This window comes from Diorhabda sublineata, chromosome 10, assembly GCF_026230105.1.
Source record: "Diorhabda sublineata isolate icDioSubl1.1 chromosome 10, icDioSubl1.1, whole genome shotgun sequence".
NCBI classification, from domain to species: Eukaryota; Metazoa; Arthropoda; class Insecta; order Coleoptera; family Chrysomelidae; genus Diorhabda; species Diorhabda sublineata.
In genome coordinates, this window is record NC_079483.1 from 18803622 (window position 1) to 18828499 (window position 24878).

Below are 24878 nucleotides of genomic sequence, written 5' to 3' on the forward strand. Positions count from 1 at the left end.
TTTTATTATTCAAAATCTTCTTAGACACTGTCCTCGACAGTTTCTAATATTCAGAATCTTCCTAGACGTTTTTTATTATTCGGAATCTTCTTAGACACATTTCAATATTCAGTATCCTCCTAGACACTTTCCTAAAACTTCCTAAATACTTTTCCGGACAATTTCTAATATTCTAAACCTTCCAAGACAGTTTCCAGAAACTTTTTATTATTCAAAATCTTCTTAGACACTGTCCTCGACAGTTTCTAATATTCATAATCTTCCTAGACGTTTTTTATTATTCGGAATCTTCTCAGACACGTTTCAATATTCAATAACTTCCTAGACGTAAGTTCTAAACCCATTTAAGTTTAACTTTCTCGGATTTTTCTTATGACATTCGGGGCTCTAATTTCTTCTATTGTGGTGGATGTGATGCATGGATCTATAATTGATTCTCAAGTTTATCATCAGCTTCTTCGGAAGGTTTTTTATATCTGCGAACATGTTCGAATTGAAATTGAATCATTGTAGAAGACTTTTACCTATTTCAAACCGTTTACCTATTACAGAATTACGTAACGATCTAATATTTAAGTTTATTGAGACTCTATTTGGTTTAGTTTCTTATTCCGACCATAATAATCACCTAGACGATGTTGGAGACAAAAAGAAAACAGTCGCGATTCCTACTGAGACGTACATAACGATAAATCTGATTTTGAGGAAGATTAAGGTACATTTCCGCAAAGATTAAGGCCATTTTCTCACGTAATTCAGTCCATATGAAAAATTTAGTGCTTCGGTAATTGACAAGTATCTTGTTTATGTCGAAAGCCATACATCGAAACAATTGATATAATTTAATTCTTGGTTAGTACCGGTCTAATGTAAGACATTAATCCCACGATTCCACCAAATACTGTAAAAGGATTTCGATATAAATTTATTATGTTGTTTCAATAAATAGACGTTGCTTTTGAATAGTTCAATACCGCCTTTGGTAAAACGCATGGTAAGGAAGCTTTTACTGATAAAAAAGTAAAAACCGTTTGGGTTGTTTAATAATTTAGCTTTTCTTAATCTTCCTCTCGACTTTTAGTATAAAATATCTGTTTTATTGGTCTTTATTTCGTCATTTCCGATATAAATTCATCTAGAAAACATTTACGTTGTTTCCAATAGCCAAGCGGCTTTGGAAGTTGATTGGACGTTCAAGCCAAGGCTGAAACTGTAAAAGCAGTAACCTTAGTATTTTTACAAGCAATGAGGAAGCAGAAAATCCTGGTAGTTTTTGAACAAAAGCTGTACTATGTCTTGAAATGTAACCTCGACATAGAACTTAGGAAAATAAATGTAGGGAAGACAAAGTTCGGATCCGTCCACATGCAATTGGACCGAACTAATCGAGATTCAAGCGAAAGATTAAGTGCCGAAGAAAGCGATGATGAAGCAACCGCAGAATAGAACACGAGGAAGATCCTAGAAGACCTGGAAGGTCAATTATAAATAATAACTTAGTAAATTTAGTAATCTCATGGTTGAACTGATTATGTGAATATGTAATTATTGTTTCCAGAAACTTTTTATTATTCAAAATCTTCTTAGACACTGTCCTCGACAGTTTCTAATATTCAGAATCTTCCTAGACGTTTTTCATTATTCGGAATCTTCTCAGACACGTTTCAATATTCAATAACTTCCTAGACACTTTCCTAAAACTTCCTAAATACTTTCCCAGACAATTTCCTACATTCCAAACCTTCCAAGACAGTTTGCAGAAACTTTTTATTATTCAAAATCTTCTTAGACACTGTCCTCAATAGTTTCTAATATTCAGAATCTTCCTAGACGTTTTTTATTATTCGGAATCTTCTCAGACACGTTTCAATATTCAATAACTTCCTAGACACTTTCCTAAATCTTCCTAAATACTTTCCCGGACAATTTCCTACATTCCAAACCTTCCAAGACAGTTCCCAGAAACTTTTTATTATTCAAAATCTTCTTAGACACTTTCCTCGACACTTTCTAATATTCATAATCTTCCTAGACGTTTTTCATTATTCGGAATCTTCTCAGACACGTTTCAATATTCAATAACTTCCTAAACACTTTCCTAAAACTTCCTAAATACTTTCCCGGACAATTTCTTACATTCTAAACCTTCCAAGACAGTTTGCAGAAACTTTTTATTATTCAAAATCTTCTTAGACACTGTCCTCGACAGTTTCTAATATTCAGAATCTTCCTAGACGTTTTTTATTATTCGGAATCTTCTCAGACACGTTTCAATATTCAATAACTTCCTAGACACTTTCCTAAAACGTCCTAAATACTTTCCCGGACAATTTCCTACATTCCAAACCTTCCAAGACAGTTTGCAGAAACTTTTTATTATTCAAAATCTTCTTAGACACTGTCCTCGACAGTTTCTAATATTCATAATCTTCCTAGACGTTTTTCATTATTCGGAATCTTCTCAGACACGTTTCAATATTCAATAACTTCCTAAACACTTTCCTAAAACTTCCTAAATACTTTCCCAGACAATTTCCTACATTCCAAACCTTCCAAGACAGTTCCCAGAAACTTTTTATTATTCAAAATCTTCTTAGACACTGTCCTCAATAGTTTCTAATATTCAGAATCTTCCTAGACGTTTTTCATTATTCGGAATCTTCTCAGACACGTTTCAATATTCAATAACTTCCTAGACACTTTCCTAAATCTTCCTAAATACTTTCCCGGACAATTTCTTACATTCTAAACCTTCCAAGACAGTTTGCAGAAACTTTTTATTATTCAAAATCTTCTTAGACACTGTCCTCAATAGTTTCTAATATTCATAATCTTCCTAGACGTTTTTCATTATTCGGAATCTTCTCAGACACGTTTCAATATTCAATAACTTCCTAGACACTTTCCTAAATCTTCCTAAATACTTTCCCGGACAATTTCCTACATTCCAAACCTTCCAAGACAGTTTGCAGAAACTTTTTATTATTCAAAATCTTCTTAGACACTGTCCTCAATAGTTTCTAATATTCAGAATCTTCCTAGACGTTTTTCATTATTCGGAATCTTCTCAGACACGTTTCAATATTCAATAACTTCCTAGACACTTTCCTAAAACTTCCTAAATACTTTCCCAGACAATTTCCTACATTCCAAACCTTCCAAGACAGTTCCCAGAAACTTTTTATTATTCAAAATCTTCTTAGACACTGTCCTCAATAGTTTCTAATATTCAGAATCTTCCTAGACGTTTTTTATTATTCGGAATCTTCTCAGACACGTTTCAATATTCAATAACTTCCTAGACACTTTCCTAAAACTTCCTAAATACTTTCCCAGACAATTTCCTACATTCCAAACCTTCCAAGACAGTTCCCAGAAACTTTTTATTATTCAAAATCTTCTTAGACACTGTCCTCAATAGTTTCTAATATTCATAATCTTCCTAGACGTTTTTCATTATTCGGAATCTTCTCAGACACGTTTCAATATTCAATAACTTCCTAAACACTTTCCTAAAACTTCCTAAATACTTTCCCAGACAATTTCCTACATTCCAAACCTTCCAAGACAGTTCCCAGAAACTTTTTATTATTCAAAATCTTCTTAGACACTGTCCTCAATAGTTTCTAATATTCAGAATCTTCCTAGACGTTTTTCATTATTCGGAATCTTCTCAGACACGTTTCAATATTCAATAACTTCCTAGACACTTTCCTAAATCTTCCTAAATACTTTCCCGGACAATTTCTTACATTCTAAACCTTCCAAGACAGTTTGCAGAAACTTTTTATTATTCAAAATCTTCTTAGACACTGTCCTCAATAGTTTCTAATATTCATAATCTTCCTAGACGTTTTTCATTATTCGGAATCTTCTCAGACACGTTTCAATATTCAATAACTTCCTAGACACTTTCCTAAATCTTCCTAAATACTTTCCCGGACAATTTCCTACATTCCAAACCTTCCAAGACAGTTTGCAGAAACTTTTTATTATTCAAAATCTTCTTAGACACTGTCCTCAATAGTTTCTAATATTCAGAATCTTCCTAGACGTTTTTCATTATTCGGAATCTTCTCAGACACGTTTCAATATTCAATAACTTCCTAGACACTTTCCTAAAACTTCCTAAATACTTTCCCGGACAATTTCTTACATTCTAAACCTTCCAAGACAGTTTGCAGAAACTTTTTATTATTCAAAATCTTCTTAGACACTGTCCTCGACAGTTTCTAATATTCAGAATCTTCCTAGACGTTTTTTATTATTCGGAATCTTCTCAGACACGTTTCAATATTCAATAACTTCCTAGACACTTTCCTAAAACGTCCTAAATACTTTCCCGGACAATTTCCTACATTCCAAACCTTCCAAGACAGTTTGCAGAAACTTTTTATTATTCAAAATCTTCTTAGACACTGTCCTCGACAGTTTCTAATATTCAGAATCTTCCTAGACGTTTTTCATTATTCGGAATCTTCTCAGACACGTTTCAATATTCAATAACTTCCTAGACACTTTCCTAAATCTTCCTAAATACTTTCCCGGACAATTTCTTACATTCTAAACCTTCCAAGACAGTTTGCAGAAACTTTTTATTATTCAAAATCTTCTTAGACACTGTCCTCGACAGTTTCTAATATTCAGAATCTTCCTAGACGTTTTTTATTATTCGGAATCTTCTCAGACACGTTTCAATATTCAATAACTTCCTAGACACTTTCCTAAAACTTCCTAAATACTTTCCCGGACAATTTCTAATTGTCCAAACCTTCCAAGACAGTTAATAAATGTAGGGAAGACAAAATTCGGATCCGTCCACATGCAATTGGACCGAACTGATCGAGATTCAAGCGAAATATTAAGTGCCGAAGAAAGCGATGATGAAGCGACCGCAGAAAAGAAGACGAGGAAGATCCTAGAAGACCTGGAAGGTCAATTATAAATAACAACTTAGTAAATTTAGTAATCTCATGGTTGAACTGATTATGTAATTATTGTTTCAGATGTCGACCTGGTTGGAGAGGAGATTTTTGCGATCAATGCGAACCTTACCCCGGTTGTAAACACGGTTACTGCAACGGGTCATCGTGGCAGTGCATCTGCGATACCAATTGGGGCGGAATTCTGTGCGATCAAGGTAGGAAAACTATTCATAGCGAACACACAGTTTAAGTTACACCGACACTCGCGATTACACTGCCGAACGCGCCTTTCGATAACCAAGTTAACGTCTTCGAAGACGATGCGGAATTTTGAAGTTTCAGACAGTTTCGGAACGTGTTTCCTAACCTTAGATTCATATTAACGAATTAAAAAAGTTTTCCGAGGATAAATGTTGATTGAATAGATGAAAAAACAAAATAATATCGGTCAATAAGGGCTAAAATAACCCATAATTTTTTTATCCAAGCCGAACAAGTGCGTGAGAGTGATCCAGATGTATCATGGCCATTATACAACTGTTGCGAAACATAAAAAAAATACTTCCGCGTCCAAAGGGACCCATTGACTATTCATCAAAATATAAAAAAGAAAAAAACGATAGTTCGCCCCAAGGACGGGGGTTAATTTTTCGTGAGGCGCTTTTATGTAAACCGAAGTTGTCACGGATCGGTGAACAACGACAATTGTACACTTGATCGGAATATCGGCAACCCTCTCAAGAGGGTCGAGTAATGGGTGCGTGTGTAAAGTGATTAACCCTTTGACACGTTTTTTAAGGAACATGTGTGTTGAGAAGGGGCGCATTGTGTTGTAATTATGTATCTATTCGATAATATGAAAGTTAAATGGAAGCACGGTATAATTAGAAGGGTTTTTCGAACGTATTTTGTTAATTAGATATTGGAAAAAGACATTTTTTATTGTTCAGAATCTTCCTCGATACTTTTCGAAATCTTTCTGAATACTTTTTGATATTGAGAATCTTCCGAGACATTTTCCTAGACACCTTTCATTATTCGGAAATTTCAAGCGACTTTTCTAGATCATTTTAATACTTTGAATTTTCCTAGATGCTTTTTATGATTCAGAATCTTCTCAGGCACGTTTTAATATTTATTATCTTCCTAAATACTGCTCTAAATCTTACTAAATACTTTCCTAGACACTTTCTTATGTCCCGAATCATCTAGGACGCTTTCCTATCATTCAGAACTTTTCAAGTCACTTTCCTAGACCATTTTAATATTAAGAAGCTTCCAAGATGCTTTCCCAGACATTTTCTATTATTGAAATCCTTCCTAGACACTTTTCAATATTCAATATCTTCCTAGACACTCCCTAAATCTTCTTTCCTAGAAAATTTCTAATATTCCAAACCTTCCAAGACAGTTTCCAGAAACTTTTTATTATTCAAAATCTTCTTAGACACTGTCCTCGACAGTTTCTAATATTCAAAATCTTCCTAGACGTTTATTATTATTCGGAATCTTCTCAGACACGTTTCAATATTCAATAACTTCCTAGACACTTTCCTAAAACGTCCTAAATACTTTCCCGGACAATCTCCTACATTCCAAACCTTCCAAGACAGTTTCCAGAAACTTTTTATTATTCAAAATCTTCTTAGACATTTTCCTCGACACTTTCTAATATTCATAATCTTCCCAGACGTTTTTTGTTATTCGGAATCTTCTCAGACACGTTTCAATATTCAATAACTTCCTAGACACTTTCCTAAAACTTCCCAAATACTTTCCCGGACAATTTCTAATATTCCAAACCTTCCAAGACAGTTTCCAGAAACTTTTTATTATTCAAAATCTTCTTAGACACTGTCCTCGACAGTTTCTAATATTCATAATCTTCCTAGACGTTTTTTATTATTCGGAATCTTCTCAGACACGTTTCAATATTCAATAACTTCCTAGACACTTTCCTAAAACGTCCTAAATACTTTCCCGGACAATCTCCTACATTCCAAACCTTCCAAGACAGTTTCCAGAAACTTTTTATTATTCAAAATCTTCTTAGACATTTTCCTCGACACTTTCTAATATTCATAATCTTCCCAGACGTTTTTTGTTATTCGGAATCTTCTCAGACACGTTTCAATATTCAATAACTTCCTAGACACTTTCCTAAAACGTCCTAAATACTTTCCCGGACAATCTCCTACATTCCAAACCTTCCAAGACAGTTTCCAGAAACTTTTTATTATTCAAAATCTTCTTAGACATTTTCCTCGACACTTTCTAATATTCATAATCTTCCCAGACGTTTTTTGTTATTCGGAATCTTCTCAGACACGTTTCAATATTCAATAACTTCCTAGACACTTTCCTAAAACTTCCTAAATACTTTTCCGGACAATTTCTAATATTCCAAACCTTCCAAGACAGTTTCCAGAAACTTTTTATTATTTAAAATCTTCTTAGACATTTTCCTCGACACTTTCTAATATTCATAATCTTCCTAGACGTTTTTTATTATTCGGAATCTTCTCAGACACGTTTCAATATTCAATAACTTCCTAGACACTTTCCTAAAACGTCCTAAATACTTTCCCGGACAATCTCCTACATTCCAAACCTTCCAAGACAGTTTCCAGAAACTTTTTATTATTCAAAATCTTCTTAGACATTTTCCTCGACACTTTCTAATATTCATAATCTTCCCAGACGTTTTTTGTTATTCGGAATCTTCTCAGACACGTTTCAATATTCAATAACTTCCTAGACACTTTCCTAAAACGTCCTAAATACTTTCCCGGACAATCTCCTACATTCCAAACCTTCCAAGACAGTTTCCAGAAACTTTTTATTATTCAAAATCTTCTTAGACATTTTCCTCGACACTTTCTAATATTCATAATCTTCCCAGACGTTTTTTGTTATTCGGAATCTTCTCAGACACGTTTCAATATTCAATAACTTCCTAGACACTTTCCTAAAACTTCCTAAATACTTTTCCGGACAATTTCTAATATTCCAAACCTTCCAAGACAGTTTCCAGAAACTTTTTATTATTTAAAATCTTCTTAGACATTTTCCTCGACACTTTCTAATATTCATAATCTTCCTAGACGTTTATTATTATTCGGAATCTTCTCAGACACGTTTCAATATTCAATAACTTCCTAGACACTTTCCTAAAACTTCCCAAATACTTTCCTGGACAATTTCTAATATTCCAAACCTTCCAAGACAGTTTGCAGAAACTTTTTATTATTCAAAATCTTCTTAGACACTGTCCTCGACAGTTTCTAATATTCAAAATCTTCCTAGACGTTTATTATTATTCGGAATCTTCTCAGACACGTTTCAATATTCAATAACTTCCTAGACACTTTCCTAAAACTTCCTAAATACTTTTCCGGACAATTTCTAATATTCCAAACCTTCCAAGACAGTTTCCAGAAACTTTTTATTATTCAAAATCTTCTTAGACACTGTCCTCGACAGTTTCTAATATTCAAAATCTTCCTAGACGTTTATTATTATTCGGAATCTTCTCAGACACGTTTCAATATTCAATAACTTCCTAGACACTTTCCTAAAACTTCCCAAATACTTTCCCGGACAATTTCCAATATTCCAAACCTTCCAAGACAGTTTCCAGAAACTTTTTATTATTCAAAATCTTCTTAGACACTTTCCTCGACACTTTCTAATATTCATAATCTTCCTAGACGTTTTTTATTATTCGGAATCTTCTCAGACACATTTCAATATTCAGTATCCTCCTAGACACTTTCCTAAAACTTCCTAAATACTTTTCCGGACAATTTCTAATATTCTAAACCTTCCAAGACAGTTTCCAGAAACTTTTTATTATTCAAAATCTTCTTAGACACTTTCTTCGACACTTTCTAATATTCATAATCTTCCTAGACGTTTTTTATTATTCGGAATCTTCTTAGACACATTTCAATATTCAGTATCCTCCTAGACACTTTCCTAAAACTTCCTAAATACTTTTCCGGACAATTTCTAATATTCCAAACCTTCCAAGACAGTTTCCAGAAACTTTTTATTATTCGGAATCTTCTCAGACACGTTTCAATATTCAATAACTTCCTAGACAATTTCCTGAATATATCAAGACACTTTCCCTGACACTCTGTATATTCAGAATCTTCCAAGTAATTTTTTAAATATCCAAAATCTTCTTAGCGAACGCTTATTTCTTTTTTTGCTCCCATACGAAAAAAAAATAGTCTCGTGATTAGTATTTTTTTGTCGAATTCATAATACGGGACGTCCATAAAACAGAATGCAAGCTAAAACTACTTAGGTGCTGCAAGTGCGTATAAAAGACGGCTTTAAACCAATTTAATCTGCTTATAAAAATGTAAAACTGTATAATGACGATGATGTATTCACAGTAATACATAGATATGACGATCATTTTATTTTTAAAGGACCATAAAACGTTTTTTATTTCTACCAGGACCACAGAACTTCATATCCTCCTTGACCTTCATTATTATTTAGATGTCGCCATCTTTGGTGTTCTGTCAATGTCAACTTCTGTCAGTAGTCAACTTCTGACAGTAAAATCACATTCTGATCAGTATTCTCAATCACATGACAAAATAAGACTAATAATGAAGTTGTTAATATATTTATGTTGTCAAAAATTGTTGTCAAAGCGAGAATTTTATGAGAATTTTGATTATATATATATAAACATTTCTATTGTGTATTAGAATGCATGGAACTATTTGTTTTCTTTTTGTTTCGTGCTGTTTGCTTTTAATACGACGTCAAGAATCGATGATTCCAACATATTCCGTTGCTTTTCTTCTTCTTTTTAAATATATTGACTGAGCAATCTGACGAATTGTCAAAATTAACTGACGCCCATTTAAAAATGGCCGCCGCGGGGTAAACAAATGCTTTCGACGTAAGTTTCTGTGTGATCTGTGAAGTTTTTTGTTGGATTTCGACATCATTATTACCAGTTTTATAGCGAAATGGCTTTTTGAAGAGTTACTGATAAAATAAATGATAACTTTATGAGGAAATGTGTCGTTTTCTTTCGATTATACAGTGTTGCTAAATCTACAAAGCCCGGAGTCCAGAACTGTTTCCGTTTCTTCTACAAAATCGTTTGATTCAAAGCCTCTATTTGTTATTTTATAGTTTGAGATCGTCAAGTTCGTATTGAAATTTTGTTTATAAAGAATATTCGACGAGAAATTTCCAATTTATCGACGTCTATGAGGTGTTGCATCTTTACTCGGCAGACCGTTTTGAAACACCGTGGGATCCGGTCACAGGTGTTTCTTCACTTTTTCTTTCTCTTTTCTTCGCCGAGATCATATATACAAGTAATTCGCAAAGTGCTTTCGGCCATTTCGGATGATAAACCGTAATTTTAGTATTTCTTCTTCCCGGTCATTGTCGGTCGCATTAGATCGCTTTAAAATGTACAAAATGTTGCCATGACCACGCCATGTGACCTCGCATTTGAATATACTTCATACTGGTAGTCGTTCCGTAGATAAAACGATAATCCCGCCACATCCGACTGACCGATACCGATCGGGATAATTCCGATTCGAATTTCCTTACGAGGAGAACCTGGAAGGACGAAATTAATGAAGCTACGACACGAGGTGTTACCATAAACGAAAGAACGAAAGATATTGAGAGATTTTTGGAAAAAAGTTACGTAGAAAACGTCCTAAATCCAAAAGACTTGAACAATATTTGTACCAAGGCTTATTCCTTTATTATTTTCAAGCTGCTACTGATTTAATTTACTAGAATCTTCTCCAAGTTGAAATTATATTGTCCGACACTAGTTTCGATAACCCAATTACCTTCTTCAGGGACTGAATTTCAGTAGAATATTCTCGTTATAAGTTTCCGTTTGAAAATGATTCTACATCCGGCTTTTTCACCTGGTTTATAACCATTTGACTTTCAACTTTGTTTCTAATTAGAAAAAATTGTGTTAAAAAGTATTTTTTGCCATTACGTAAACTTTGAAAGTGGTACAGTATCGCCTCGAATGTTTTTATAAACGAAAAAATAAAATAAAATCGATTTTAGACAACTAGTCGGTTGAAAAAGATATTTTCAACAATAATTATTGAATGGCGACGAAGATGGGGATGGAAATGATGGAGGAGAACCTCCAACAGAAGATTTATAAATTGAACAACGATAAAAGTTTAGCAGAATAATAGAATACGAGGGAGAAAAGTTGTGAAAGAAAATAGAAGCTTGTAGGTTGGTCCAACGACAACAGGGGTGAATTCCACCCTTATTCGGGGGTGGAAATTTGAAATTTTAAAATAAATCGATAGAGAATTGAATTTTATGAAAAAAATGTGGAATGAAGATTTTTATTTGACTCAATAATTTTTTAGTTATTCGCGATGGGAAATTAATAAAAAAAAAAGCACGTTTTTCAACATTTTTTCACGAAAAATTCGAAAATTACGCATTTTCTGGAAGAAATTATTCTTATCAAAATTGAAGCTTATAAAAAAATAAAGAAATTAGTCAGCTTAAATTAAATTTTTTTAATAATATTCAGCAACTTATCAGTCACTGAAAGTCAATTTTTTCTATTTCGTAAATTTATGCAGAGGTTTGAGCTCAAATAACGGGAAAACTATCAATTTTTCGTAAAAAATTGTTATAAACATTTTTAAAGTACTTTTTCAGACCTTTGAAATGAGTTTTTAAAAAATGGTCTATCACGAAAATTAAGCGAGTTATGATGAAAATAAGCTAAGTAACTCGAATTTGAAAAACAAAACCACGTTTTTCAACATTTTTTCACGAAAAATTCGAAAATTACGCATTTTCTGGAAGAAATTATTCTTATCAAAATTGAAGCTTATAAAAAAATAAAGAAATTAGTCAGTTTAAATTAAATTTTTTTCAATAATATTCAGCAACTTATCAGTCACTGAAAGTCAATTTTTTCTTTTTCGTAAATTTATGCAGAGGTTTGAGCTCAAATAACGGGAAAACTATCAATTTTTCGTAAAAAATTGTTATAAACATTTTTAAAGTACTTTTTCAGACCTTTGAAATGAGTTTTTAAAAAATGGTCTATCACGAAAATTAAGCGAGTTATGATGAAAATAAGCTAAGTAACTCGAATTTGAAAAACAAAACCACGTTTTTCAACATTTTTTCACGAAAAATTCGAAAATTACGCATTTTCTGGAAGAAATTATTCTTATCAAAATTGAAGCTTATAAAAAAATAAAGAAATTAGTCAGCTTAAATTAAATTTTTTTAATAATATTCAGCAACTTATCAGTCACTGAAAGTCAATTTTTTCTTTTTCGTAAATTTATGCAGAGGTTTGAGCTCAAATAACGGGAAAACTATCAATTTTTCGTAAAAAATTGTTATAAACATTTTTAAAGTACTTTTTCAGACCTTTGAAATGAGTTTTTAAAAAATGGTCTATCACGAAAATTAAGCGAGTTATGATGAAAATAAGCTAAGTAACTCGAATTTGAAAAACAAAACCACGTTTTTCAACATTTTTTCACGAAAAATTCGAAAATTACGCATTTTCTGGAAGAAATTATTCTTATCAAAATTGAAGCTTATAAAAAAATAAAGAAATTAGTCAGCTTAAATTAAATTTTTTTAATAATATTCAGCAACTTATCAGTCACTGAAAGTCAATTTTTTCTTTTTCGTAAATTTATGCAGAGGTTTGAGCTCAAATAACGGGAAAACTATCAATTTTTCGTAAAAAATTGTTATAAACATTTTTAAAGTACTTTTTCAGACCTTTGAAATGAGTTTTTAAAAAATGGTCTATCACGAAAATTAAGCGAGTTATGATGAAAATAAGCTAAGTAACTCGAATTTGATAAACAAAACCACGTTTTTCAACATTTTTTCACGAAAAATTCGAAAATTACGCATTTTCTGGAAGAAATTATTCTTATCAAAATTGAAGCTTATAAAAAAATAAAGAAATTAGTCAGCTTAAATTGAATTTTTTTAATAATATTCAGCAACTTATCAGTCATGAAAGTCAATTTTTTCTTTTTCGTAAATTTATGCAGAGATTTGAGCTCAAATAACGGAAAAACTATCAATTTTTCGTAAAAAATTGTTATGAACATTTTTAAAGTACTTTTTCAGACCTTTGAAATGAGTTTTTAAAAAATGGTCTATCACGAAAATTAAGCGAGTTATGATGAAAATAAGCTAAGTAACTCGAATTTGAAAAACAAAACCACGTTTTTCAACATTTTTTCACGAAAAATTCGAAAATTACGCATTTTCTGGAAGAAATTATTCTTATCAAAATTGAAGCTTATAAAAAAATAAAGAAATTAGTCAGTTTAAATTAAATTTTTTTCAATAATATTCAGCAACTTATCAGTCATGAAAGTCAATTTTTTCTTTTTCGTAAATTTATGCAGAGGTTTGAGCTCAAATAACGGGAAAACTATCAATTTTTCGTAAAAAATTGTTATGAACATTTTTAAAGTACTTTTTCAGACCTTTAAAATGATATTTTAAAAAATCGTCTATCACGAAAATTAAGCGAGTTATGACGAAATTAAGTTAAGTAATTCGAATTTCAAAAAAAAATTGTCGGTTTGTGGGTAAATTTGATAACATGTACGGCAAAATTAAAATTAATCGTTGCCCTTGTAAAATTATCTTTGTTTAAGCCCTAACAACACGTTCCAAAAGTTTGAATGGTTTGGAACACGTATATTTGAAAAAAGTTGTTTAATGTGAAATTCTATTTTTTGGATTCAAGAAAAACGTTGTTTTTTCAAAATATCTCAAAAACTATTGGATCAACGAAAAAATTTGTTAATAACTAAAATTTAGCTTTTATTTTACTGAACATTTTGTTTTTTTTTTAAACTCGCGTAGCTTGAAAATTAAACAAGATATAAGCGTTTAAAGATTTCAATTCTAAGGAATAGTCTTTTTTACTCTTTAACATCAAAATTCTCTGAAAAAAAGGACCTAGAAGGGTTGCAACTCTCATGGTTTTGTAGCTTATGAAATTCCCTACAAAATGGTGTATGGAAAAAAGCAAAAAGCTTAAAGGGAAGCCGAGTTATTATTAAAAAACCGAAAACATTTTTCTAGAGATAAGTCTGAAAAATCGCGAATTGTTTAAATTTTGATCTTTTTGGAGTATTTATTCTTTTTTGCATATATAAATACATGTAAAAAACACATTTTTCAACAAAGAAAAACTCGAAAATTACGCATTTTTTGGAAAAAATATCTTTATCAAAATTGAACTTACAAAAAAATAAAGAAATTAGTCAGTTTGAATTAAATTTTTTGAATAATATTTATTTATTTCCAATTTTTTCATTCTTAGGGGTGGTTTTTGGTTTTTGGTGGTTGCATTATTAAAAATATTGACTTGAAGAAACAAAAATCTCCGATTACGATCCAAAATAAAAAAAATCATGGTTTTTACCACATTATTTTAAACAATCTTTGTATGAGGGGTTGTTTTTAAGGGTAGATGACTTGTAAAATATCAAAATAACAAAGTCATGATACAAAACAATCAAAATTTAATAAATTTGAACTTAACTATAACCCATTATCGCTTTAATTAATTAGTTTTCAATTTATCCGAGCAAGGGGTGATTTTCACCCCTTAAAAATAAAAATCACTCTACGCGACTAAGTCAGGTTTGAAGATGAGGGTAAGATGAACTTAATTCCAAATTTTCAAGAAGCTCCATGAAGGTCTTTAAAATTACGAGCTTTCGGTCGATTTTAAGCTCGATTGACTGTACTATAAGATGCTCAATTTATAATAAAGGGGTGGAAATTAAGGGGTTACCGCCCTATTAGACACAGTATATAAAGTAAACGTCAAAATAAAACGAAATAGGTAAGGGAAATATGAAGAAACGCAGTTGGAGAAAACCAAAAAGATTTTAGAGCAGATCGAAAATCTTTACACTTAAACCCTCCGTTTCAAATATTGATAATCCGTGCAATATGCAACTTTTTTTTCACGTGTTTATTCAATCAATTCATATGACGTAATCCAATTTCGATAAATCAGCTTACAGCTTTTATCGTCCACCCTCTAACCCTCTAAAATAGACATTAGCCCTATTTTTTTATATTATTTAGGGGAGAAGCTATTATGAATGTCATACAATGACGACTCTGTTTTATTTATACTTCAATTTTATCTGTAAATCGTTCACGTCGTTTTGCTGTGTTGTCAGATCTTTAAAAAAGTCGAAGAATGTAATAAATGTGTTGGTAAAGTTATTTAATGTGTTAATTGACGTCAGTTGGAGTATATACGAGGGAGGGTACAAAAATAACGTAATCTCCTATATTCTGTATCGAATTTTATCGATAAAACACGTTTTTCTTGTAATAAAATTACTCCGGGGACGCCAATCGCTGAAGACGAATCGCAGTTCAAACGAAACGGTTTTTGAACAGTCGAAACGTCGAATTTTTTTTGTTTATCACGCAATTTGATTAGCAATGATATGTATTGACTATTTTTAACTATAAAAGAGAAGAAAATATAGTCCGGGTATTAATTTCAGATTTGAATTATTGCGGTACGCACGAGCCTTGTTTGAATGGGGGTACTTGCGAAAATACGGCTCCCGATAATTACCTATGTAGATGCCCCGAAGGATTTTCGGGTGCTAATTGTGAAATAGTCGACAACCCCTGCGCGCCGGCTCCCTGTCTTCACGGCGGTACCTGCATAGAAGCCGGAGGCTCTTTCAGTTGCGAATGCGGAAATGGATGGACTGGACCGACTTGTAATATCGGTAAGTTCGAATATTTTAATTTAACACCTGTCGTAAAGTTACTTTCGCCATAACTTCGTCAATTTTTATTCCAAAAAACTTGTTTCGGTTTATATAGAAGATTTTTGACGTAGTTTATACGAATTTTTCTATCTTTCGACTTCATTCTTAACGATTTTTCTTGTGGAATGCAAAATTTTTAAAGAATTATTGAAAATGAGTTCGTTCAGGACAATCTCGATCATTTTCGGTTATAACTGTTGCTAGCAAGATGGCGAATTCGCTGAACTGATTGCGAAATGTCAAAATTTCTAACCTTAAAAGTAATAGTTTGACATCTCGCGAGGAAATGGCGCCAGATACCTCAATAGTAAGATAATAGTTATAAAACACCCTGTATTCGCGTAAAGATCCGTCAAAATCAATTCTAATCTATATATTTTGGGAAATATTAGAAAAAAATGACATGAATCGACATTAATTGGCGTCATAGTGATGTCATAAAACATCGATCAACATCAAATGACAGTAGACGTCAATTAGCTCAAATAGACGTCAATTTATGTCATTTGAGGTTATTTTTCATTTCGTAAACTAATTATTATGGGAATTATTAAGGAATAATGGGAAAAAAATCGAAATATTAATATATTTATATTTATTTTCCATGAAAAACCGTTTCAGAACAATCTCGATCATTCTCGGTTATAACTGTTGCTAACAAGATGGCGAATTCGCTAAACTGATTGCGAAATGTGAAAATTTCTAACCTTAAAAGTAATAGTTCGACATCTCGCGATGAGATGGCGCCAGATACTTCAATAGTACATCTAATCAATATAAGTATGTAGATAATTGATAATTGAAGTAATAAAACACCCTGTATTCGCGTAAAGATCCGTCAAAATCAATTCAAATCTATATATTTTGGGAAATATTAGAAAAACATGACATGAATCGACATTAATTGACGTCATATTGATGTCATAAAACATCGATCAACATCAAATGACAGTAGACGTCAATTAGCTCAAATAGACGTCAATTTATGTCATTTGAGGTTATTTTTCATTTCGTAAACTAATTATTATGGGAATTATTAAGGAATAATGGGAAAAAAAATCGAAATATTAATATATTTATATTTATTTTCCATGAAAAACCGTTTCAGAAAAATCTCGATCATTCTCGGTTATAACTGTTGCTAACAAGATGGCGAATTCGCTGAACTGATTGCGAAATGTCAAAATTTCTAACCTTGAAAGTAATAGTTCGACATCTCGCGATGAGATGGCGCCAGATACTTCAATAGTACATCTAATCAATATAAGTATGTAGATAATTGATAATTGAAGTAATAAAACACCCTGTATTCGCGTAAAGATCCGTCAAAATCAATTCTAATCTATATTTTTGGGAAATATTAGAAAAAAATGACATGAATCGACATTAATTGACGTCATATTGATGTCATAAAACATCGATCAACATCAAATGACTGTAGACGTCAATTAGCTCAAATAGACGTCAATTTATGTCATTTGAGGTTATTTTTCATTTCGTAAACTAATTATTATGGGAATTATTAAGGAATAATGGGAAAAAAATCGAAATATTAATATATTTATATTTATTTTTCATGAAAAACCGTTTCAGAACAATCTCGATCATTCTCGGTTATAACTGTTGCTAACAAGATGGCGAATTCGCTGAACTGATTACGAAATATCAAAATTTCTAACCTTGAAAGTAATAGTTTGACATCTCGGGATGAGATGGCGCCAGATACCTCAATAGTAAGATAATAGTTATAAAACACCCTGTATTCGCGTAAAGATTCGTCAAAATCAATTCTAATCTATATATTTTGGGAAATATTAGAAAAAAATGACATGAATCGACATTAATTGACGTCATATTGATGTCATAAAACATCGATCAACATCAAATGACAGTAGACGTCAATTAGCTCAAATGGACGTCAATTTATGTCATTTGAGGTTATTTTTCATTTCGTAAACTAATTATTATGGGAATTATTAAGGAATAATGGGAAAAAAATCGAAATATTAATATATTTATATTTATTTTTCATGAAAAACCGTTTCAGAACAATCTCGATCATTCTCGGTTATAACTGTTGCTAACAAGATGGCGAATTCGCTGAACTGATTGCGAAATGTCAAAATTTCTAACCTTGAAAGTAATAGTTCGACATCTCCCGATGAGATGGCGCCAGATACTTCAATAGTAATATAATAGTAATAAAACACCCTGTATTCGCGTAAAGATCCTTCAAAATCAATTCAAATCTATATATTTTGGGAATTATTAGAAAAAAATGACATGAATCGACATTAATTGACGTCATATTGATGTCATAAAACATCGATCAACATCAAATGACAGTAGACGTCAATTAGCTTAAATAGACGTCAATTTATGTCATTTGAGGTTATTTTTCATTTCGTAAACTAATTATTATGGGAATTATTAAGGAATAATGGGAAAAAAATCGAAATATTAATATATTTATATTTATTTTTCATGAAAAACCGTTTCAGAACAATCTCGATCATTCTCGGTTATAACTGTTGCTAACAAGATGGCGAATTCGCTGAACTGATTACGAAATGTCAAAATTTCTAACCTTGAAAGTAATAGTTTGACATCTCGCGATGAGATGGCGCCAGATACCTCAATAGTAAGATAATAGTTATAAAACACCCTGTATTCGCGTAAAGATTCGTCAAAATCAATTCTAATCTATATTTTTGGGAAACATTAGAAAAAAATGACATGAATCGACATTAATTGACGTCATATTGATGTCATAAAACATCGATCAACATCAAATGACTGTAGACGTCAATTAGCTCAAATGGACGTCAATTTATGTCATTTGAGGTTATTTTTCATTTCGTAAACTAATTATTATGGGAATTATTAAGGAATAATGGGAAAAAAATCGAAATATTAATATATTTATATTTATTTTTCATGAAAAACCGTTTCAGAACAATCTCGATCATTCTCGGTTATAACTGTTGCTAACAAGATGGCGAATTCGCTGAACTGATTACGAAATGTCAAAATTTCTAACCTTGAAAGTAATAGTTTGACATCTCGCGATGAGATGGCGCCAGATACCTCAATAGTAAGATAATAGTTATAAAACACCCTGTATTCGCGTAAAGATTCGTCAAAATCAATTCAAATCTATATATTTTGGGAATTATTAGAAAAAAATGACATGAATCGACATTAATTGACGTCATATTGATGTCATAAAACATCGATCAACATCAAATGACAGTAGACGTCAATTAGCTCAAATGGACGTCAATTTATGTCATTTGAGGTTATTTTTCATTTCGTAAACTAATTATTATGGGAATTATTAAGGAATAATGGGAAAAAAATCGAAATATTAATATATTTATATTTATTTTTCATGAAAAACCGTTTCAGAACAATCTCGATCATTCTCGGTTATAACTGTTGCTAACAAGATGGCGAATTCGCTGAACTGATTGCGAAATGTCAAAATTTCTAACCTTGAAAGTAATAGTTTGACATCTCGGGATGAGATGGCGCCAGATACCTCAATAGTAAGATAATAGTTATAAAACACCCTGTATTCGCGTAAAGATTCGTCAAAATCAATTCTAATCTATATATTTTGGGAAATATTAGAAAAAAATGACATGAATCGACATTAATTGACGTCATATTGATGTCATAAAACATCGATCAACATCAAATGACAGTAGACGTCAATTAGCTCAAATGGACGTCAATTTATGTCATTTGAGGTTATTTTTCATTTCGTAAACTAATTATTATGGGAATTATTAAGGAATAATGGGAAAAAAATCGAAATATTAATATATTTATATTTATTTTTCATGAAAAACCGTTTCAGAACAATCTCGATCATTCTCGGTTATAACTGTTGCTAACAAGATGGCGAATTCGCTGAACTGATTGCGAAATGTCAAAATTTCTAACCTTAAAAGTAATAGTTCGACATCTCCCGATGAGATGGCGCCAGATACCTCAATAGTAAGATAATAGTTATAAAACACCCTGTATTCGCGTAAAGATTCGTCAAAATCAATTCAAATCTATATATTTTGGGAATTATTAGAAAAAAATGACATGAATCGACATTAATTGACGTCATATTGATGTCATAAAACATCGATCAACATCAAATGACAGTAGACGTCAATTAGCTCAAATGGACGTCAATTTATGTCATTTGAGGTTATTTTTCATTTCGTAAACTAATTATTATGGGAATTATTAAGGAATAATGGGAAAAAAATCGAAATATTAATATATTTATATTTATTTTTCATGAAAAACCGTTTCAGAACAATCTCGATCATTCTCGGTTATAACTGTTGCTAACAAGATGGCGAATTCGCTGAACTGATTGCGAAATGTCAAAATTTCTAACCTTGAAAGTAATAGTTTGACATCTCGGGATGAGATGGCGCCAGATACCTCAATAGTAAGATAATAGTTATAAAACACCCTGTATTCGCGTAAAGATTCGTCAAAATCAATTCTAATCTATATATTTTGGGAAATATTAGAAAAAAATGACATGAATCGACATTAATTGACGTCATATTGATGTCATAAAACATCGATCAACATCAAATGACAGTAGACGTCAATTAGCTCAAATGGACGTCAATTTATGTCATTTGAGGTTATTTTTCATTTCGTAAACTAATTATTATGGGAATTATTAAGGAATAATGGGAAAAAAATCGAAATATTAATATATTTATATTTATTTTTCATGAAAAACCGTTTCAGAACAATCTCGATCATTCTCGGATATAACTGTTGCTAACAAGATGGCGAATTCGCTGAACTGATTGCGAAATGTCAAAATTTCTAACCTTAAAAGTAATAGTTCGACATCTCCCGATGAGATGGCGCCAGATACTTCAATAGTAATATAATAGTAATAAAACACCCTGTATTCGCGTAAAGATCCTTCAAAATCAATTCAAATCTATATATTTTGGGAATTATTAGAAAAAAATGACATGAATCGACATTAATTGACGTCATATTGATGTCATAAAACATCGATCAACATCAAATGACAGTAGACGTCAATTAGCTCAAATAGACGTCAATTTATGTCATTTGAGGTTATTTTTCATTTCGTAAACTAATTATTATGAGAATTATCAAGGAACAATGGGAAAAAAATATCAAAGAAATCGAAATATTGATAAATTTATATTTATTTTTCATGAAAAACCGTTTCAGAACAATCTCGATCATTCTCGGTTATAACTGTTGCTTTTAAGATGGCGAATTCGCTGAACTGATTGCGAAATGTCAAAATTTCTAACCTTAAAAGTAATAGTTCGACATCTCGCGATGAGATGGCGCCAGATACTTCAATAGTAATATAATAGTAATAAAACACCCTGTATTCGCGTAAAGATCCGTCAAAAGAAATTCTAATCTATATATGTATCAACATTAGAATTTCATGCAGTCGAGTAATTGGATGTATGGTATTCGTCTTTCATCACAATACTCTTATTAAAATAGTCAGATATTCGAGAAAGGAGTGGCATTCAGAAAATCTTGTATATATAAATTTCAAATACGACACGACTTATTAATTAGTAAAACAGGCTAGGCGATTACGAGTAATTATTTTTTTTTTTCGTATCTTTTATGGTTTGTAAGCGGTCTTCGATTGTTTACTTACATCTACGACCACCATTAAAATTAAACATTTACAAACTAATTTGAATACGTGAAATCGTGATATATCAAAAAGCATACATTATAAAAATTCGAAAAATCGAATGGAAGAAAAAAAATTCGTAGCTTCATCACGGAAAGTCGAAATATGACAGCACGTCATTAAAAATGTCAAAATTCAAGATGACAATGACAGATTTGACATATTCGCGTCAACGTTGCCGTATTTCCGAACTTAAGTAGCTACTCTCGTATACACGAGTATTATTTAGCTTAAAAAATGTTTTTATTCAAACTTATTGTCCGGCAGTCGAGTAAATGGAGATGTTGGGAATGTTTCAATTGAATTTGTAGCAGATTCATTGCCCAGTTGTCACCCCATCGTGAATATATCAACTCACACGAATGAATCTCGTCCTTGATATGGGCATTTCATGATGGCCATAATTTTGTTTGAAAGTCAGAACTTATTCAACTGTCGTTAGTTGATAGCTTGACTTATTTATTATCGTAATACATATTTTTCCGTAGAAGTTTTTATGGTTGTTACATGTGGCAACAACGCTTTTTACAAACGGTACTTTATTATTCAATATTAGAAGAAATGATCGAAATTAGAAAATTGTTTACTTGAAATATTGATAGACGTATAATTCGGAAATAAACTCAAAGTTAGAGTTGGACACGAAACAGTTATTTATAACTGTTATAATCGTAAATCGTGTTTGTTTTCGGATCAAAAGTATTTTTTCTATGAAACTTTTTACGTTTTTCTTCATATTTATTTGTATTACAACGTTGCCATTCCACTTTTGTAGATACTATAAATTTATATAGAGTTTATTTTGAAAAAAAGAATTACTCAATTTTAACCCTGTATATTCCTCAGAAATATTAAACTGAAGGAATTTAATATGAATAGTCACTTAGACACACGTGTTCTCAATCGATTCGTGTCAAAAATAAATCGATATCTCGAATGGTTTCGGAAATATAGAATTTTTTATACAAGTGTGTCAAATTTTTGTTGTATTTCTAGAATTTTTGACAAAATAGTTGAAAATACGAGTTTTTATTAAAAATACGCGAAAATCGTTAGAATTTTAAGTATTTTTTTTTAATTTTCAACGTTTTTCTTCATATTTTTTTGTATTACAACGTTGTCATTCCACTTTTGTAGATACTATAAATTTATATAGTTTATTTTGAAAAAAAGAATTACTCAATTTTAACCCTGTATATTCCTCAGAAATATTAAACTGAAGGAATTTAATATGAATAGTCACTTAGACACACGTGTTCTCAATCGATTCGTGTCAAAAATAAATCGATATCTCGAATGGTTTCGGAAATATAGAATTTTTTATACAAGTGTGTCAAATTTTTGTTGTATTTCTAGAATTTTTGACAAAATAGTTGAAAATACGAGTTTTTATTAAAAATACGCGAAAATCGTTAGAATTTTAAGTATTTTTTTTTAATTTTCAACGTTTTTCTTCATATTTTTTTGTATTACAACGTTGTCATTCCACTTTTGTAGATACTATAAATTTATATAGTTTATTTTGAAAAAAAAATTACTCAATTTTAACCCTGTATATTCCTCAGAAATATTAAACTCAAGGAATTTAATATGAATAATCACTTAGACACGCGTGTTCTCAATCGATTCGTGTCAAAAATAAATCGATATCTCGAATGATTTCGGAAATATAGAATTTTTTATACAACTATGTCAAATTTTTGTTGTATTTCTAGAATTTTTCACCAAATAGTTGAAAATACGAGTTTTTATTAAAAATACGCGAAAAACCTTAGAATCTTGAGTATTTTTTTAAACTTTCAACGTTTTTCTTCATATTTTTTTTGAATTACAACGTTGCCATTCCACTATTGTAGATACTATAAATTTATATAGATTTTATTTTGAAAAAAAAAATTACTTAATTTTAACCCTGTATATTCCTCAGAAATATCAAACTCAAGGAATTTAATGTGAATAATCACTTAGGCACACGTGTTCTCAATTGATTCGTGTCAAAAATAAATCGATATCTCGAATGGTTTCGGAAATATAAAATGTTTTATACAAGTATGTCAAATTTTTGTTGCATTTCTAGAATTTTTGACAAAAAAGTTGAAAATACGAGTTTTTATTAAAAATACGCGAAAAACCTTAGAATATTGAGAATTTGAGTATTTTATGGCATCAATCGATTAAAAAAACATCCAACTTACTCAACAGCCCCATTGAAATTCTTCATTTCCATACATACACGTATTATACAGGGTGAAAGTTCAGACAAACTTTTTTCTCAAAAAAATCCACTTAACAATATTCATATTAACCACAGATTCGAAATTGAAACGTTGTAGTATAAAAAAATCGAAAGAATGACATAGGTACTAGCATAAAAAAATATACCCTCCTTACATTGATTATACAAGGCGAGTCATAAAGCATTGATTTGAATTTTTGATTACAAACTATATTTTCTGTTTTTTTAAGTAATTCTTTGGTAAAAATCGATCGTTATATTTGGAATCACTCGTCATCGACTATCTCTATATCAAATCTAGGCAAGAGGCAAATAAGGTAAATCGTCGTTCGTGTTGAATAGGTGGCAGCACCGCTGGAATGCGGGGTCAAAGGTGGAGATCTCTTCGTTCTGGCGTAATTAAGTCTCCCCGCGATCGTAGCGCTCCCTACAACTAATAGATATAATAACGGGGCGGGGAGCTACGTAATTGCCAGGTACGGTTCTGATTTATACGTATTTTCGACGAGGAGGGCATGAGACCGACTTCCATACTAACGACTACCTACCAGAATTTTTTTTTATGTATTAAAACTCCGACTTCGTATCTAATATTTATTTTGTTTATATTTAAAACGATATACGGGTTAATAGGAAACTACGTCATACGTCAAACTTGACATATTCACATCAGTGCTACCATCTTTAAATTCATAAATCTCCGGATGTTTTAAAATAGTAACTATGTAATTATATCACGTGGGATTATTTGAAACGCGTATCGTTTGAAAGTTGAGTACGTAAATACCAAAAAAGAAGATGTTGTTATCGATTTACTCGGTTTGGTTTTTCATCAATCGATTATTCGATCGTGTTTGATACGGTTCGATTTCTAACCAATTACGGTGATGCATTTCCATTAAATGCTTCATGAATAATGTACTTTCGACCGCAGAAAAAGAAGATTTGACATTAGACATGTCGAACTTCATATAAATACGGAGAAGCCACAATGAATCATTAAACCACGATCTATTATATAAGACAGATATAAAAATTCCAGTGCCATAAAATTGATGATATATAACTCACCCGATTTTAATTGTCATTTATAATCGACAGCTAATTAATAATAATAACGAACGTCTTACTTCGTA

The 24878-nt window shown here is 31.3% G+C and overlaps 1 protein-coding gene across 1 annotated transcript in view; it reads left to right on the forward strand.

Annotated features, from left to right (window-relative positions):
- Positions 1–24878, forward strand: part of LOC130449808 (protein jagged-1b) — a 245081-nt gene that overhangs the window by 187873 nt on the left and 32330 nt on the right. Inside the window, exons 6-7 of the mRNA XM_056787827.1 lie at positions 5007–5140; positions 15503–15736. Coding sequence (XP_056643805.1) covers positions 5007–5140; positions 15503–15736 — 368 coding nt within the window. The remainder of the gene's footprint in view (positions 1–5006; positions 5141–15502; positions 15737–24878) is intronic.